The sequence below is a fragment of the Oncorhynchus nerka genome, linkage group LG10 (assembly GCF_034236695.1).
Source record: "Oncorhynchus nerka isolate Pitt River linkage group LG10, Oner_Uvic_2.0, whole genome shotgun sequence".
Lineage (NCBI taxonomy): Eukaryota > Metazoa > Chordata > Actinopteri > Salmoniformes > Salmonidae > Oncorhynchus > Oncorhynchus nerka.
Window position 1 is genome coordinate 79468584 of NC_088405.1, and position 20655 is coordinate 79489238.

The following is a 20655-nucleotide window of genomic DNA, read 5'->3' on the forward strand; positions in this document are numbered from 1 at the left end:
GCATGACAAGTAATTTTCCAACAGTTGTTTACAGATTATTTCACTTATAATTCACTGTATCACAAATCCAGTGGGTCAGAAGTTTACATACACTAAGTTGACTGTGCCTTTAACAGCTTGGAAAATGTCAGAAAATGTCATCATGGCTTTAGAAACTTCTGATAGGCTAATTGACATCATTTGAGTCAATTGCAGGTGTACCTGTGGATGTATTTCAAGGCCTACCTTCAAACTCAGTGCCTCTTTGCTTGACATCATGGGGAAATCAAAAGAAATCAGCCAAAACCTCAGAAAAAAATTGTAGACCTCCACAAGTCTGGTTCATCCTTGGGAGAAATTTCCAAACGCCTGAAGGTACCACGTTCATCTGTACAAACAATAGTATGCAAGTACTGTATAAACACCATGGGACCACGCAGCCGTCATACCGCTCAGGAAGGAGACGCGTTCTGTCTCCTAGAGATTAACGTACTTTAGTGCGAAAAGTGCAAATCACTCCCAGAACAACAGCAAAAGACCTTGTGAAGATGCTGGAGGAAACAGGTACACAAGTATCTATATCAACAGTAAAACAAGTCCTATATCGACATAACCTGAAAGACCGCTCAGCAAGGAAGAAGCCACTGCTCCAAAACCGCCATCAAAAATTCGCAACTGCACATGGGGACAAAGGTCGTACTTTTTGGAGAAATGTCCTCTGGTCTGATGAAACAAAAATAGAACTGTTTGGCCATAATGACCATCGTTATGTTTGGAGGAAAAAGGGGGAAGCTTGCAAGCCCCAGGAACACCATCCCAACCGTGAAGTATGGGGGTGGCAGCATCATGTTGTTGGGGTGCTTTGCTGCAGGAGGGCCTGGTGCACTTCACAAAATAGATGGCACATGAGTTAGGAAAATTATGTGGATATATTGAAGAAACATCTCAAAACATCAGTCAGGAAGTTAAAGCTTGGTTGCAAATGGGTCTTCGAAATGGACAATGACCCAAGCATACTTCCAAAGTTGTGGAAAAATGGCTTAAGGACAACAAAGTCAAGGTATTGGAGTGGCCATCACAAAGCCCTGACCTCAATCCCATAGAACATTTGTGGGCAGAACTGAAAACGCGTGTGCGAGCAAGGAGGCCTACAAATCTGACTCAGTTACAGCAGCTCTGTCAGGAGGAATGGGCCAAAATTCACCCAACTTATTGTGGGAAGCTTATGGAAGGCTACCCAAAATGTTTGACCCAAGTTAAACAATTTAAAGGCACTGCTACCAAATACTAATTGAGTGTATGTAAACGTTTGACCAACAGGGAATGTGATGAAAGAAATAAAAGCTGAAATAAATCATTCTCTCTTCTATTATTCTGACATTTCACATTCTTAAAATAAAGTGGTGATCCTAACTGACCTAAGACAGGGATTTTTACTAGGATTAAATGTCATGAATTGTGAAAAACTGAGTTTAAATGTATTTGGCTAAGGTGTATGTAAACTTCCGACTTCAACTGTATATCCCACCATCTCATATGACATTCACTATGTCTACGTCCCAAATAGCACTCTTTTCCCTAATTAGTGCAGTTTGGGTCGCAACATTCCGTTAACCTTGCCAAAATTCCCCAGGTTTTCCAGAAATCCCAGTTCGGGATATTCCCGGATTCAGAAGGGAATAAGCAGAAAATCCAGGAATTTGGAGAAAGTTGCCAGTATTTTGCAATATTGATCATAGTAATATATTAGAGTAATATTTGGACTTATCTAGGGCCTTTCAACATACTGTTTCAACTCCCACTGGCACACCAACACAAAGCAGCACAAACATTACCTGACATCGAAGAAGTAGAGCTGCAACAAAAACAACTGTTGCCATGACCACATGCACACCAAATACAAATGTAAAAGCCACTACCATAACCTTCATGATCACTATGCATGGAAAAACATTCCAACCCAAAAAAGTGTTACATGAGCGTTATTATACATGTTCAGGCAGCACGCCAGGGAAGGTGGAATAACATAACAACACGCACAGCTTGGACATATTGTTATACTACTCCACCCACCTTAACAGTGAACCCTTGGGGGTGGCCACTCCGTATCCTTTGGAGTCCAGGTTGCCGCCGACCTTCATGGTGTCGCAGGGTTTCCGCTGTTCTGTGTACTCGTTCATGGTTGACTCCAATAGGAAAGCGTACTTCCCTTTGCTCTTCCGCACACGTACAACCCCCTCCTGGGTGTTCTTGGTAAACACAGTCGGTTCGGCTGACTTCATGTAGCCCCACATCTTCTCGTATACCGCGATCTTTGACCTCTGTGGTTGGTTTGGGTCAGATCGGAGGAGGGGTGGAGGAAGAGTAGAGGTGGAGGAGGGTGGAGAGAGAGCATAGAGCGAGCATAGCCACATAGAGAGGAGGACATGGGGGGTTAGTTAGTGTACTGTAAAGATTTACTGGTGGAGTGAATATTGACTGGAAACAGTTACTGTAAAAACACACACTCCTCCCCCAGTGAATGATTATGCTTGAGTGAACTGATCAGTATTGAGTACAACACATGGTGTCGTGTGTGTGTGTGTGAGCTGATCTGTTCAATACTACTCACCCTATAACTTCATATTCCTACATACACAAAAAGCCTATGAAATACAGATGTAGGATCTTCATTTGATCACCCTGTTCCAGGAGAACTGGAAATGTAAATCTTGTAGTGTACTAGAGGTTTAAAAAGGCTTCTGAAGTTTTTAATTTCCACTTTGATTTTCACTTTTTTTAAATGTCCATGAACTATAATCCACATAATAATTCACATTTCCTGTTGCTGTAGGTAACTGCCTCAAATGAAGATCTTACATCTGTAGGACAAGGCTATAATATGATAAAACAGACACAGCTGGCGTCTACTCCAGCACTATACTCACCCTGAAGAACTCTTTAGTGGAGCCGGAGTCTAGGGTACCGTAGGCGATGTCTGTCTGTTTAGCCAGGTCCTCAGCACTCTCTATAGGCGACACCATCCTCTCTACTGTGAGGAAGGCAGCCAGGTTGGCCGTGTAGGAGGAGATGATGATGAGTGTGAAGAACCACCACACACCACCCACAATACGCCCCGACAGAGACCTGGGGGAGAGAGAGAGGAAGAGGAAGGAGAGTGGAGGAGGGAGAGGGGGAGAGGAGAGAGAGGACGGGGGAAGGAAGGAGGAGAGGAAGGAGAGGAATAAGGGAAGTGTGGAGGTGAGAATGAGAAGGAGGGGGAGTAACAAAAGAGTGAGCATGGTGAGGAAAAGAAAAGAGGAGAGTAGGGGGTGTGATATACAGAAGAGTCCATCAATAACACTCATTATTATGAATCAACACAAATCCACAAACTGTATTAAGAAGTGAGAGTGAGTTACAGACAAACGTATTGGTGACATGTGTGGTCTAGCGGTTAGAGCTGCTGACTCTGACACACGTATACAGTGCATTCAGGAAGTCTTTAGACTCCTTCCATTTCCCACGTTTTGTTACTTTACAGCCTCACTCTAAAATGGTCAATTTGATGTTATTTTAATGGACAAAACAAGTGCTTTTCTTTCAAAAACAAGGAAATGTCTAAGTGACCCCAACCTTTTGAATGGCAGGGCTTATCTTTAATCAGCTGATTTTAAATGGAATATCATCACTCCTGTGTTCCAATGGCACGTTGTGTTAGCTAATCCAAGTTTATCAATTTAAAAAGATAATTGATCATTAGAAAACACTTTTGCAATTATGTTAGCACAGCTGAAAACTGATCTGATCTGATTAAAGAAGTAATAAAACTGACCTTTAGACTAGTTGAGTATCTGGAGCATCAGCATTTGTGGGTTTGATTACAAGCTCAAAATGGCTAGAAACAAAGACCTTTCTTCTGAAACTCGTCAGTCTATTCTTGTTCTGAGAAATGAAGACTATTCCATGTGAGAAATTGCCAAGAAACTGAAGATCTCATACAACGCTGTGTACTACTCCCTTCACAGAACAGAGCAAACTGGCCCTAACCAGAATAGAAAGAGGAGTGGGAGTCCCCGGTGCACAACTGAGCAAGAGGACAAGTACATTAGAATGTCTAGTTTGAGAAACAGACACCTCACATGTCCTCAACTGGCAGATTCGTTAAATAGTACCCACAAAACACCAGTCTCAACGTCAACAGTGAAGAGGCGACTCCGGGATGCTGGCCTTCTAAGCAGAGTTCCTCTGTTCAGTGTCTGTGTTCTTTTGCCCATCTTAAACTTTTCTTTTTATTGGCCAGTCTGAGATACGTCTTTTTCTTTGCATCTCTGCCTAGAAGGCCAGCTGTGGGGATGTTTTTCAGCGGCAAGGAGTGGGAGACTAGTCAGGATTGAGGGTAAGATGAACGGATTGAGGGAAAGATGAACGGAGCTAAGTACCTGCTCCAGAGCACACTCCCCATCCAACCTGACAGAGCTTGAGAGGATCTGCAGAGAAGAATCAGAGAAACTCCCCAAATACAGGTGTGTCAAGCTTGTAGCGTCATACCCTAGAAGACTCAAGGCTGTAATTGCTGCCAAAGGTGCTTCAACATAGTAAAGGGTCTGAATACTTATGTAAATGTGATATTTCTTTGGATAATAATTTTAAAAACTCTTTAGTTTGTCATTATGGAGTATTGTGTGTAGATTTATGAGGGAAAAAAATATTTAATCGATTTTAGAATAAGGCTGTAACGTAACAAACTGTGGAAAAATTCAAGTGGCCTGAATACATCTGAAAGTCAGAATGGGTTCAAATCCGGTCTACTGCCCTTCTGACTCGCAATCTCACCTACTTTTCCTGTCTCCCCTTCACTGTCCTTTCTCAACAAATAACAATGTGCCAATAGGTAATTTGGGAACAGAGTGCTATTCCGCCAACCTACCACAGGGGGGAGCTCTAAGAGCACACTGACTTCACAACACCATCCAGCCCATATTCAGATCCACCTTAAGGCAAAAGTGGCTCATTAAAACCCAATGCGCTTCTGTGTCAATCTCTTTCTTTCTTTCTTTCTTTCTTTCTTTCTTTCTTTCTTTCTTTCTTTCTTTCTTTCTTTCTTTCTTTCTTTCTTTCTTTCTTTCTTTCTTTCTTTCAATGTTTATTGGTGAGATGAAAAGAGCTGGCAGTGCTTTGGAGAGCGACCGACGACGTCACACAGCGCTTCCTCCGTTCAGCTCTGTTTTTGTCTTGTTTGTTGGCTCAAGGGAGACAGATAAGCCGACTCAAGCGAGCGGGGGGAAGGTTGTGAGGAGAGTCAAGCATAATGGTGCATTGGAGTTAACAAACAATGTTCTCTCTCCACCTTCGGTACAAACCAAACATAGAGAGAAGCTCTATGAAAACCCCTTCAGTTCCTGTTGTTTTGTCAAACAAGCATTTTCATACCATTTCACAAGTCGATGCCGACCTGAAACAAGCCTTTTCATGATTCACATTACCGTGCAGACCTGAACCGACCCAAACCGTACACTGCTGAACTGGCATGGTTATTTCATTTTTTTCTTTTCTCATGGCCCTTTCTTTCCAGCACACAGTGACTATGTTAGATGTGCACCCAGGCCAGTGCAGTACAGCTCTGCCCAGTAATGTGAAAAGGGTGTAAGAAGGGACTTTCCGAAAATATTATTCATCACCGACCCGTTCCCCTTATTGCACACTGTGTCCCCTCTAGTCTTGTCCCTAGAACATGCCACCAACCTCTCTCTCTCACACACACACACACACCCTGTGTCACATTGGGGCTGTGCTTGTGCCCAACATATAGCAAAGATCTCACCAAACAAGAGCCGCAGCAACAAAGCATGTACACTGAATGCTATGCTGTAGAATATATTACTATGCCCTCTTTTAACTCTGGATTTGAGTACAGATTATCTCTCTCTCTCTCTCTCTCTCTCTCCCTCTTATTATTATTATTATTTCTCTCTCGGTTTCACTCTCACCCTTTCGAGTAGCCAGCAGCTGTGACTAAGGACAGACAGTTAGCCAGGGGGCTCCCTCTTTCCAGTCTGTGTTGATCCGAGGTGACTCTAGTGACTTTCATCCATGTTGACAGATTGGCATACCCTGATGGTCCATGGCCAACTGGGGGAAGGAAGGCGGGGGAGGAGGAGGTTGTTATCTGGGGAGGGATCATCGCTGCCATACGGTTGCCCCTATGGGATGGGGAATGGTACAGTCTGACCCTGGGTTTAGCATGTTAGATGGGTGACGAGAGCGAGACAGCTGTGTTACAAGGGGAAACGGGACTGGGAACGTCAATGGGGAATGTGATTGTGTCTGCGATTGTGTGTGTGCATGCATGAGTGTCTGCGGGCCCTGGTCAAAAGTATTGCACTATGGAATTGGATACCATTTCAGATGTAGCCTTAACTGCCTTTGGAGTGGTGACTCGAGTGGGGACTTGTCCAATGTATCACAGTGTATTGAGTCACTCAGTGAAGCAGAGATAGACTAGCTGCTGCTGGCTGCTGCTGCTTTGGCCAGTCCGAGCGGCCTGCCTCACTGTAATCAGGTTGGTTCAGCCTCACACAGACAAACGATTAGCAGTGGAGCCTGGAGCCCAGACGTGTCCATCATGCTACACCAGAGACCCAGCGCAACCTACATATTGAAGTGGTGACACATACCCACACATACTACACACACACACACACACACACACACACACACACACACACACACACACACACACACACACACACACACACACACACACACACACACACACACACACACACACACACACACACACACACACACACACACACACACAAGCCTGTTGCTGAAACACACATACTGTATGGAGGTATAGAGGTTCTAGTTTTGCTAAGGGTCAAAATGCCCCAGCCCCCCCACTGACCATGCGACCTTACTCTTTCATAACACACACACGATTAGACACACACACACTATTAGAGACACATACACTTGAATTCCTACAAAGCTGTCACTGCAACATCTCTCTCAGCCAAGTGAATGAGATGATGGGACGTCTCCGGTGTTAGCCACAGAGAGATGTGTGTGTGTGTGACTCACCATGCACATACTTTCATTATTTGATATCTGCATGAGTTGTGTGTTTGTGGACAGGTAATTAGGATCACAGAATCTGATGTACAATATTACATAATAGCAGAGATATACTGTATAAAGAGTGAATTAGGAGAGAGAGTGAAGATATATATATATATATATATATATATATATATATATATATATATATATATCTAGAGAGAGAGAAAGAGAGAGAGAGAGAGAAAGAGAGGAGAGCCACATAAGGTTGACCTTGAGAAGAGCCTAAATAAATGACGAGGTGTTGTCCGTTCCCAGCATGATACGCCCCCAGGCTAGCCACTATTGCTTTAGTTATTCATGCTATCCCCCTCTCCCTCTCCTCCTCTCCCTACTTCCCTCCCTCCATCTCTCCATTTCTACCCTGATGAAGAATGAAAACACCTGGGAATCCTGGAAATCTATTTGACAGTACATGAGCCTGTACAAATTCACACTCTCTCACACTCTCTCAAGCCAAAATGATATTCATATAAATGGTAGGGCAGACCGAAGCAATCAGCACTGACCAAACAGGCCAAACTTATCGCACCTGCTCAATTAGACCAGACTAGAGTAAGGCAGCATAACCAACACAGGTCAAGGTTGAGTCAGGTTGTTGTAAAATGTAATGACTTACAGTACCTGGCTGAATATTTTTGTGACAAAAAAAGTCGGCAAAACTTACAAGAAAATTTGTTACAGAAGGTACCACACTTGCAACCCCCCCCCAACAAAATATAAATTGCATTATTTTTTACATCTAGTTAAAAGTTGACATGGCAACATATTAGCTACGCTTGAATGTTTGGGTGCTTTAATGGCATCCAAAAATATGTCTGAATATTATTATGATAGTCTAAATTATGTAGTATTATCTGTCTAGTATCCTGAGTCAAAAACAGTGTCATGCGTGGCAAATGGCATCCTATCCCCTATGCAGGGCACTACTTTGGACCAGGGACCATATGACTCACTATACACTAAACAAAACGATACAGAACTATACAGTATACACTGTACAGAACTACACGGGGAATAGGCTGCCATTTGTTACACTAAACTGGGATTTGTTCTCAATTAGGGTGCTCCCATGTCACCACTTCAATCACACACACTCCCCTCTCTCCCTCCCGTTGCCATGGAGATCTGGCATTACTGCCAGAGACAAGCACACAGGGATATTAGTTACTGCCTTAATTATTATGGGGTGCCTTGGGGAAACGTGTGTTTGTATGTCTTTCCCTCTCTTTTTCGCTCTCTCTCTCTCCCTGTGTGGGTATCTGACGATCAGGATTAACCTTCATTAAAGTAAAGGATGGAACATCAGTAGCAGATAACCTTTAGACCTGTCAATCATCTCACCACTGGGTCTTCTTCTCCCATTGGATTGTGTACATATGTAGGATCTTATTTTGACATATATTGTCACAGCAAAATAATCCTGCAGCAAGAGGATTTGATCATTTAGTCCATGTTGCTTGATCGATGGTTAGGCTATTAGCTGGCCAAAAGTAGGCAACATAAAAAGTGCAATACACTCGGAAAGCATTCAGACCCCTTTACTTTTTCCACATTTTGTTTTACGTTACAGCCTTATTCTAAAATGTATTAAATACATTTTTTTCCTCATCAATCTACACCCTACAATGACAAAGCGAAAAACGTTTTTTAGAAATGTTTGCAAATGTATTCAAAATAGAAACAGAAATACCTTATTTACATAAACATTCAAACCCTTCGATGTGAGACTTGATATTGAGCTCAGGTGCATCCTGTTTCCATTGATCATCCTTGAAATGTTTCTACAACTAGACTGTAGTCCACCTGTGGTAAACTCAATTGATTGGACATGATTTGGAAAGGCACACACTTGTCTATATAAGGTCCCACAGTTGACAGTGTATGTCAGAGAAAAACCAAGCCTAGGGTTTTCCTCCGGGATTTTGCATGTGCTTAGCTCTATTACGTTTTTTAAAATCCCAACAAACTCCCTAGTCCTTGCCGATGACAAGCATATGCATAACATGATGCAGTCACCAACATACTTCAAAAATGTGAAGAGTGGTACTCAGTGATGTGTTGTGTTGGATTCTTCCTAAACATAAAGCTTTGTATTCAGGACATAAAGTTAATTTCTTTGCCACATTTTTTTGCAGTTTTACTTTAGTGCCTTGTTGCAAACAGGATGCATGTTTTGGAGAATTTTTTTTATGTATAGGTTTCCTTCTTTTCACTGTCATTTAGATCAACAACACTATAATGTTGTTGATCTATCCTCAGTTTTCTCCTATCACAGCCATTAAACTCTGTATCTGTTTTAAAGTCACCATTGGCCTATGTTTTGTTTGCATGGGCTATGTCTTAATCCACCACATCTGCCTACCGTATGTCGCCCTTCCACATCTGCCTACAGTATGTCGCCCTTCCACATCTGCCTACAGTATGTCGCCCTTCCACATCTGCCTACAGTATGTCGCCCTTCCACATCTGCCTACCGTATGTCGCCCTTCCACATCTGCCTACAGTATGTCGCCCTTCCACATCTGCCTACAGTATGTCGCCCTTCCACATCTGCCTACAGTATGTCGCCCTTCCACATCTGCCTACAGTATGTCGCCCTTCCACATCTGCCTACAGTATGTCGCCCTTCCACATCGGCCTACAGTATGTCGCCCTTCCACATCTGCCTACAGTATGTCGCCCTTCCACATCTGCCTACAGTATGTCGCCCTTCCACATCTGCCTACAGTATGTCGCCCTTCCACATCTGCCTACCGTATGTCGCCCTTCCACATCTGCCTACAGTATGTCGCCCTTCCACATCTGCCTACAGTATGTCGCCCTTCCACATCTGCCTACAGTATGTCGCCCTTCCACATCTGCCTACAGTATGTCGCCCTTCCACATCTGCCTACAGTATGTCGCCGTTCCACATCTGCTGTGTAAAGTGGCAGAGCTACAATGCTGTTTATCAGACCAGGAAACATCCCAAAAATCGGTCTTCTCACGAAAATGTATGTACGGTTTAGCCTAAAATCTCACTGTTCTCGGTTTTGCTCTACGACCCACACAAGTGTCATGGGTCACATCTGAAGGTAACCAATACAAAAAATACATACAGTATATATTTCCCGAGCTTCAAAACCTTACGTTTTTTTACTCTCTTATTTTGCCATTTTTGAATGTGTTATTCGATGTGTTTCTATCGGCTATAGTAATTAAGGTTGAATGTGTTATTCGATGTGTTTCTATCGGCTATAGTAATTAAGGTTGAATGTGTTATTCGATGTGTTTCTATCGGCTATAGTAATTAAGGTTGAATGTGTTATTCGATGTGTTTCTATCGGCTATAGTAATTAAGGTTGAATGTGTTATTCCATGTGTTTCTATCGGTGTTTCTATATAGTAATTAAGGTTGAATGTGTTATTCGATGTGTTTCTATCGGCTATAGTAATTAAGGTTGAATGTGTTATTCCATGTGTTTCTATCGGCTATAGTAATTAAGGTTGAATGTGTTATTCCATGTGTTTCTATCGGCTATAGTAATTAAGGTTGAATGTGTTATTCCATGTGTTTCTATCGGCTATAGTAATTAAGGTTGAATGTGTTATTCCATGTGTTTCTATCGGCTATAGTAATTAAGGTTGAATGTGTTATTCCATGTGTTTCTATCGGCTATAGTAATTAAGGTTGAATGTGTTATTCCATGTGTTTCTATCGGCTATAGTAATTAAGGTTGAATGTGTTATTCCATGTGTTTCTATCGGCTATAGTAATTAAGGTTGAATGTGTTATTCCATGTGTTTCTATCGGCTATAGTAATTAAGGTTGAATGTGTTATTCCATGTGTTTCTATCGGCTATAGTAATTAAGGTTGAATGTGTTATTCCATGTGTTTCTATCGGCTATAGTAATTAAGGTTGAATGTGTTTTCTATTATAGTAATTAAGGTTGAATGTGTTTCTGTGTTTCTATCGGCTATAGTAATTAAGGTTGAATGTGTTATTCGATGTGTTTCTATCGGCTATAGTAATTAAGGTTGAATGTGTTATTCCATGTGTTTCTATCGGCTATAGTAATTAAGGTTGAATGTGTTATTCGATGTGTTTCTATCGGCTATAGTAATTAAGGTTGAATGTGTTATTCGATGTGTTTCTATCGGCTATAGTAATTAAGGTTGAATGTGTTATTGGATGTGTTTCTATCGGCTATAGTAATTAAGGTCAACTTCAATATTTGATCAAAACATTTTTCAATATATATTTTTTTATACCTAAAGGGGTACTAAAATTCAAAATCAAATAGTTAAATGATCCATTGTATGAACATCTAAAAACAATTCTATGTGTTAGCTTGGTAGATTCCCTTCACCATGCTCAAAAGGATATGCAATGTCTGTTAAGCTCATGTTAACTGCTGAACTTATTTAGGCTTGCCATAACAAAGGGGTTGAATGCTTATTGACTCAAGACATTTTCATTTTTAATTCATCTGTAAAAAAATTGAAAACATAATTCCACTTTAACATTATGGGGTATTGTGTGTTGGCCAGTGACACAAAATATACATTTAATCCATTTGAAATGCAGGCTGTAACATAACAAAATGTGGAAAAAGTCAATTGGTGTGAATGTTTTCTGAAGGCACTGTATATGCCTCGCACATACGCAGGCTTCCTTTCCTTATCACTGCAGATGAGTGGTGTGCCATAGTCCTAAACCCTTCACTAAAACTGTGCCCTTGGCATTCCCTCATTTTCTCCACACTCCCAAAGTCCCCTAATCCCTCGGTGGAGGGGATTTGCATGTCCCCTTGTCAGGGTAAACTTCAGTCGACCCCCTCCGTAGTGAACTTTTGGTGACAGATTGGGACAGGGCCTGTGGGATTACTGCAACTTTATCTGTGTGTCACGCCCTGGTCTAAGTATTGTGTGTTTTTCTTCATGTATTGGGTCAGGCCAGGGTGTGGCATGGAGTTTTTGTATTGTGGTGTGTTTTGTCTGGGGGTTTTGGTGTGTATGTTAGTGGGATTGTAGCTTAGTAGGGTGTTCTAGGAAAGTCTATGGCTGTCTGGAGTGGTTCTCAATCAGAGGCAGGTGGTTATCGTTGTCTCTGATTGGGAACCATATTTAGGCAGCCATATTCTTTGGTTGTATTGTGGGTGATTGTCCTGAGTGTCTTGATGTCCTTGTTAGATGTTAGTTGACACATGTATAGGCGGTTTTCGTTTCGTTTATTGTTTTGTATTGTTCGTGTTTAGTCGTGTTTTACTTTTGAATAAACATGAATCGCAATCGACACGCTGCAGTTTGGTCCGACTCTCCTTCACCATTAGAAAACCGTTACACTGTGATAGGTGTGGGACAGACAGACAGACAGACACAGTAGTCTGACCACACTGTGGAGAGACATAAGGACAACATGTAGACGAAATGTAGAGTTTCAATAGTAAACACTGACTAAACGACTAAACTGTAGCAGTAATAAAATTCCAGAAAACTTCCCAGAAATTCCCATGTTTTCCAGAAATCGCAGAAGGAGGATTCCCATTTGGATTATTACTTGTCCTGCGTATTCCCTCTTGATTGCGAGAATCCCAAACTGCGATTTCTGGAAAACTTTTAGGAACGTTACAAGAATTATATACAGTATGTTGTGGATGAGGATCCCTTCTCATGGGAAATAAGTTAACTTAAGTGGACGACTTAAAATGAAGTGGACTTAAGTCAAAATCATAGGCCCACTATAGCTCCCTCAAGATAGAGGTGCTATAGGACGTTCTAGGATGCTACGTAACGGGCGCTATCATTTCGACGGTGCTCTTGTCTAATGTACCTTAGTGTTCTCCATCTTGTGTATGCCTCTGCTCTGGTCCTGTGTAGGAGGGCTGAAAAATACAGGCTGGTTTTGGTCCCTCCTCTCCATTTTACACCATTCGTAATCTTAAATCTTAGAGGAACTGAAGATATCCATAGGAACCATTAAAGACTACAAGAGCTTAAACTTAAACTCAGCGATATGACGTGACCATGAGCAGCAGTATGAACCAAAGATAATGCAGGGGAGGTCAACCTTTTGCTTTCGGCTGTCTTTGTGTGTTTTGCGGAAGTCACCATAACTGCTATTGTAATGCTAACGTCATATCGCTGAGTCTACCTTTAAAATGACTCTAAGGATCATAAAGCTGACCTGGGACCTATTTGACGTATGTCAAATACGTACCTCAAGTCATTTTAAATATTCAACTGTGCTTGATTTAGTTTTCTCTGTATCATAGAGCGAATATAGTCCCAAAACTCCAAACTAGACCAAGCACACCTCAAATACGTTTAAGTATTTGACACAGGATATTATCTAGGAAATTTGACCCAGGTCTGTCATGAAATTGCTATGAATATAACTACACAAATCCTAAAGATCTTCATCACGACTACAGAACAGCAGGCAGATGCTCTGTGAGTGGGCAGAAAGGTGTGTCACAGACAGGAAGCTTGACCCGGAAGCAATGACACCCAGCACTGACTGGTCACTGAATATTTTTTGGTGGTTCATGATCGGACGAGAGGTAGGTAATAGTAAGTAATGGATGATATACCCTTTGACCTCTCATGCCTGTTGAACGCAGAACTACAGTGTATGAAACACACACCAGACACATCAGAGACAATGGGACAGCAGTCCAATGTCTTTCTAAACAGACAGATCACAATGCACGCACAAACACACAAACACACACACGTACACACCAAAGCACAGCAGACAGTGGCTAAACTAGAAACTGGAAGCAGAGACGAGACATTCTTATTACAAACTACAGGCCAATGATATTTACAGTGGCCAGAAAAAGTATGTGAACCCTTTGGAATTATCTGGATTTCTGCATAAATTGGTCATAAAATTAGATCTGGTCTTCATCTAAGTCACATCAACAGACAAACCCAGTCTGTTTAAACTAATAACACACAAATTAATGTATTTTTCTTGTGTATATTGAATACATCATTTAAACATTCACAGTGTAGGTTGGAAAAAGTATGTGAACCCCTTGGCTAATGACTTCTCCAAAAGCTAATTGGAGTCAGGAGTCAGCTAACCTGGAGTACAATCATTGAGACGAGATTAGAGATGTTGGTTAGAGCTGCCCTGCCCTTTCCAGCTTTATGCAAGTCAACAATTCTTAATCTTGAGTCTTCTGAGATCTCTTTTGTTTGAGGCATGGTTCACATCAGGCAATGCTTCTTGTGAATAGCAAGCTCAAATTTTGTGAGTGTTTATATAGGGTTACAAAAGTATCTCTAAAAGCCTTGATATTCATCAGTCCACGGTAAGACAAATGATCTATAAATGGAGAAAGTTCAGCAATGATGCTACTCCCTAGGAGTGGTAGGCGTGGCTGTCCTGCAAAGATAACTGCAAGAGCACAACGCAGAATGCTCAATGAGGTTAAGAAGAATCTTAGAGCATCAGCTAAGGACTTAATTAAAGAAATCTCTGAAAAATGCTAACATCTCTGTTGACGAGTCTACGATACGTAAAACACTAAACAAGAATGGTGTTTATGGGAGGACACCATGGAAGCAGCAACTGCTGTCCTAAAAAAACATTGCTGTACGACTGAAGTTCGCAAAAGAGCATCTGGATGTACCACAGCGCTACTGGCAAAATATTCTGTGGACAGATGAAACTAAAGTTGAGTTGTTTGGAAGGAAGAAACACACTATGTGTGGAGAAAAAAAGGCACCGCACACCAACATCAACCTCATCCCAACTGTAAAGTATGGTGGAGGGAGCATCATGGTTTGGGGCTGCTTTGCTGCCTCAGGGCCTGGACAGCTTGCTATCACTGATGGTAAACAAAAAATCCCAAGTTTATCAAGACATTTTGCAGGAGAATGTAAGGCTATCTGTCCGCCAATTGAAGCTCAAAATAAGTTGAGTGATGCAACAGGACAACGACCCAAACCACAGAAGTAAATCAACAACAGAATGGCTTCAACAGAAGAAAACACGCCTTCTGGAGTGGCCCAGTCAGAGTCCTGACCTCAACCCGATTGAGATGCTGTGGCATGACCTCAAGAGAACGATTCACACCAGGCATCCCAAGAATATTGCTGAACTGAAACCGTTTTGTAAAGAGGAATGGTCCAAAATTCCTCCTGACCGTTGTGCAGGTCTGCTCCTCAACTACAGAAAAAGTTTGGTTGAGGTTATTGTTGTCAAACTTAGGGTCAACCAGTTATTAAAACCAAGGGTTCACATACTTTTTCCACCCTGCACTGTGAATGTTTACACGGTGTGTTCAATAAAGAAATGAAAACGTATAATTGTTTGTGTGTTATTAGTTAAAGCAGACTGTGTTTGCCTATTGTTTTGACTTAGATGAAGATCAGATCAAATTGTATGACCAATGTATGTAGAAGTCCAGGTAATTCCAAAGGGTTCACATACATTTTCTTGCCACTGTAGCTATTTTCACATATGTGATATAAAGCGACAATTTTGGTGTGAATACTAAGGAGACAAAAAAACTATGGTGCAAGTTTAAATTCTACAGAGTGGAGTAACTATAGTTGTTCTGCAACAGACAGTGAATTAAACATGTATACTGTATGAGGCATAGCATCCTGAGGCAGCTGTTATCAATGGCAAACAGCCTTTAATACTCAACACAATAAAGAAAGGGACATTGTGGGGACATTTGGATGTAATTTAGTGCTATGTGTTTAATTTATGTGTATATATCTATACACATAAATATATAAATATATGTGATATATATATATATATATATCTCTAACCTAAGAGATGTTTGGATATAGTCTAGTACTATGTGTGTAATGTAGTACTATGTGTGTAATGTAGTACTATGTGTGTAATGTAGTACTATGTGTGTAATGGAGTAGTAGTAGTGACATTTATCTCTCAGCTGGCCAAGGTATAATATTTCAGAATATATTGTTGTAGTAGTACGTGTGTACTGTAGTAGTACGTGTGTACTGTAGTAGTATGTGTGTACTGTAGTCTTAGTAGTAACGCATCTATCTCTCACCTCGGGGAGATGTCACATCCCTGCTGCATGAAGGCACCCAGGGAGAACCAGAGGGAGTTGAAGATGCCAAACTCGTTGGGGGGCTGGTCGCTCGGCGGACCGTCGGTACCCTCTTCGGGCTCCTCGGTGTGCCACTCGTACGGGCTGAAACGGCTGACCAGGAAGAGCACCACGCTTACGCCGATGTAGGCGAACACAATGCACATCCAGATCTCGTAGGCCAGCGGGTCCAGGAAGGAGAACACCCCAGGTTTGGACTTCTGGGGCTTCTTGATCATGATGGAGATGCCCAGCGACATGAAGGGCTTGGAGAAGTCGATCACCTCCTCCCGGACCAGCGTGATTGTCAATGGGGCCACAGCGATTTCCGCTTTCTGCGTGTGGGCGGCGGGAGAGAAGGAAAGAAGGAAGGGAAATAGCAGAAGTAGTTAGCATTTCAACTAGACAGTCATCTAATAAAACTGTGGACAAACGGTAGACAACAGTAGACAGTATCTGTTTTTTGTTCTCTTTCCACCTTATTCAGCACTGTCAACTTCACACACTACAGTGAGTGTGAGCCTGAGGCGAGCCCATATCCAAATGTATTGTACTAAAGATGAATTGTTCCCAAAGGGACATACATGTACTGTACATACAAGATCAGCTACAGTATGTCAGAGCCAGAAAAGCCAGGGGCTGTATGTATATCAAGTATCTCAGAGCAGGAGTACTGATCTAGGATCAGGTCCCTCCTGTCCATGTAATATTATCTAAAAGGCAAAACTGATAATAAAAAGAAAACCATACTGAGTCGCTTGATGGAAACGGCCCGAGAACTCTCTTCTTAGTCGACCATGTCTATCATTCACACATCTGTCTATCCTCCTATCTGACACAATCACTAAGTACACAAATCACAAACAACAACAACAACCACCAGTATTTCTCCCCATCCCGCCTTTTTTCATTTCATTTTGCCATTTTGCCACTTAGCCACTTTTTCTGATTGAACACGTCTTACAATGTTTTGAATAGAAAAAGACGGGCAGTAGCTCTAATCCTAGCGGCTTAATTCGAAAGGCCTCGGATCTGAAGGAGAAGGGAATCAAATAAGGCCGTTGGAGAAATATGCGTACAACACAAGACGGAAAAATTTGACACAGGATACACGTATTGCTTCTTTGCGGCAAATCCACAAACCAGATTATTGTTAGTGATTTAGCAACACATCCGACCTTTCCTGCCTGGACATCTGCAGTGGGGAATTTGGGATTTATCCGCAAATAAATTAATAAAAGTTTGATATATTACAAGCCGACATGTTGCATAGAGGGAGAGAGAGAAGAAACAGAGATACAAATTCCCTCGTCCTCAGCATTAATTATTAAGATGACAGGTTGGCTTGCATTGAGTAACCATTAAAATACATGACAGGGCTGAAATGGGGGGAGACCTTTCACGGTGACACAGGCTTTGAAAAGGACTGTCAGAGGGTGAATGGTCACCAGGCAAGGTCTTAGAGACAGGGAAGTGCTGACGGGCTAAGCTCTGAGCTCACAGCTTCCCTCTGCACTGTAAGAGCCTTGCAATCTCTCTAAGCTTTCACACACACGTGCACACACACACACTTTTAAAGTACAGTACCTTCATTTTTCACCCCTTGTACAAACACCCCTTACACCTGTACATGAATCCTGTTATCTCTTAGCAACAGACAGGAGGTAGCTAAGCACCGGCATCATTTAACCCTCTCACCTCTCAAACTTAACCTCTTCAACCTATGGGGGCGCTATGTCATTATTGGATAAAAAAAACGTGCCCGTTTTAAGCGCAATATTTTGTCACGAAAAGATGCTCGACTATGCATATAATTGGCAGCTTTGGAAAGAAAACACTCTGACGTTTTCAAAACTGCAAAGATATTATCTGTGAGTGCCACAGAACTCATGCTACAGGCGAAACCAAGATGAAACCTCAAACAGGAAATGAGCAGAATTTTAGAGGCTTTGTTGCCCATCGTCTCCTTATATGGCTGTGAATGTGCCATGAATGAACCTAAGCTCTCTGCCGTTCGTCCAAGATGTCTGCAGCATTGTGACGTATTTGTAGGCATATCATTGGAAGATTGACCATAAGAGACTACATTTACCAGGGGTCCGCCCGGTGTCCTGTGTCGAAATTATTGCGTAATCTCTAGGTCCATGCGCGTTCCATTTCTTCAGAAGAGAAAGTCAACTGCCACGATGGATTTATCGTCGATAGATATGTGAAAAACACCCTGAGGATTGATTCTAAACATTGGTTTGCCATGTTTCTGTCGATATTATGGAGTTAATTTGGAAAAAAGTTCGCGTTTTAATGACTTAATTTTCTTTCTTTTTTTTCTTACCCAAACGTGAAGGAGAAAACGGAGCGATTTGTCAACACAAATAATATTTTTGTAAAAACTGAACATTTGCAATCTAACTGAGAGTCTCCTCATTGAAAACATCTGAAATTCTTCAAAGGTAGATGAGTTTTTCTGTTTTTTGTGAAAATGTTGCTTGCTGAATGTCAGGCATAACCCTATGCTAGGCTATCAATAGTGTTACACAAATGCTTGTTTTGCTATGGTTGAGAAGCATATTTTTTTAAATCTGAGATGACAGTGTCGTTAACAAAAGGCTAGGCTTGAGAGCAAATAATTTATTTCATTTCATTTGCGATTTTCATGAATAGTTAACGTTGCGTTATGCTAATGAGCTTGCGGATAGATTTACACAATCCTGGATACAGGTTTCTTTCGTAGCTAAACGTGACGCAGAAAACGGAGCGATTTGTCCTAAAACAAATAATCTTTTTGTAAAAACTGAACATTTGCTATCTAACTGAGAGTCTCTTCATTGAAAACATCTGAAGTTCTTCAAAGGTAAATGATTTTATTTGAATGTTTTTCTGGTTTTTGTGAAAATGTTGCCTGCTGAATGCTAATGCTAAATGCTACGCTAAATGCTACGCTAGCTATCAATACTGTTACACAAATGCTTGTTTTGCTATGGTTGAGAAGCATATTTTGAAAATCTGAGATGACAGTGTTGTTAACAAAAATCTAAGCTTGAGAGCTAGCATATTGATTTCATTTCATTTGCGATTTTCATGAATAGTTAACGTTGCATTATGGTAATGAGCTTGAGGCTGTATTCACGATCCCGGATCCGGGATGGCTCGTCGCAACAGGTTAACACATCACACACAAAGCACACTTTAACCCCTACACCTCTATCACACTTGACACACTACACTGGTCCCAGCTCTAGCCCCTAGCACGATCACCTTATAATAGCCTGTATCTCTTAGCTAGAAGCACTAGGGTTGCACAATTCTAATAACTTTCCACAAAAATAATTTATAAATCCCGGTTGTGAGAATCCAGGAATCAGAGGGAATCCAACCGCGATTTCTGGAATTTTTCCACCCTAATAAGCACCAAAAGATCCCTTATCCCAAGGTTTAGTTTGGTCAAGATCAAGCTATTTGAAGTAGTCCAGGTAACTGACCAACTGACGAGTGTCAAGCCATCTGTGTTTTGTGTTTAAAACAACTGATTCTGTGTCTTCAGTTCATTGGCTGCCTTTAACTAAACAGATTTACAAATGAATGTAAAGTGTGAGTGAAACCCTGCATCACATAAACTTTAAAAATGGGTCAACAAAGTCAAGGCGATCCCGCACGCGCACACACGCACAAACACCCCTCAGTGCCCTGTCCCTCTTACCCCGTACACCAGCTCCCCAACCATGCCATTCCAAATCTTGGTCTCTGGGTCCCGGGCGCCGTACTTTCCGTCGGGTACGATAGCGATCTTGTACTTGATGCCAATGTGTTTGGCAATCTCCGAGGCCAGGTCCACACAGTAGCCTTCATACTGGTCGTTGCCCTCGTACAACTCCCAGTTCTTCTTCAACATGACATATGGACCCTCCTACAAAGTGACACACACACCACAGGGACCACAGGGTCAAACTGGCAAACATGTTCCCCGCTTACAGACAGTCACTTGCCCAGCGAGCATAACTGGTTGACACCAGGTCATAATGAGTGACGTTGTAATGACGTCAATTCAACCAGTTTCAAAATGTTGTTTAAGTGACGTCATAGTGATATTATTTTAATACATTTTTAAAACTGGTTGAATTGACGTCATTAGAACGTAATGATAATGTCATTTCAACCAGTTTTGCCCATTGGATTTTTCACAGAAAAATAGACAGAAGACAAGCGTGCAGAAACACATACAGTATGTATGTTGTAGACATGACCGAGAAATAGGCCTACATAATTTAGCAACAAATAGGGCATACAGTATGATATTGTGTGGATCTTCCAAAATGAACAAACAAGATTGCTTTTCTATAAATATGGAGTTCATGTTAAAAGATTATGTACCAATGTTTCAACTTCTTGAACACAGATGTGGACGATAAAACAGCCATTGAACATTACACTGGCTATTATTTAAAATGGTACTGTGATAGTATGAGAGAGAGAGAGAGAGAGAGAGAGAGAGAGAGAGAGAGAGATAG

General features: G+C 41.6%; 1 protein-coding gene across 1 annotated transcript in view; it reads right to left on the bottom strand.

Annotated features, from left to right (window-relative positions):
• LOC115136072 (glutamate receptor 4-like) overlaps positions 1–20655 on the bottom strand; it is a 95207-nt gene that overhangs the window by 12753 nt on the left and 61799 nt on the right. The window contains exons 9-12 of the mRNA XM_065023386.1: positions 19848–20054; positions 16112–16485; positions 2907–3105; positions 2053–2300 (exon numbers count right to left, since the gene is read on the bottom strand). Of these exons, the coding sequence (XP_064879458.1) occupies positions 2053–2300; positions 2907–3105; positions 16112–16485; positions 19848–20054 (1028 nt within the window). The remainder of the gene's footprint in view (positions 1–2052; positions 2301–2906; positions 3106–16111; positions 16486–19847; positions 20055–20655) is intronic.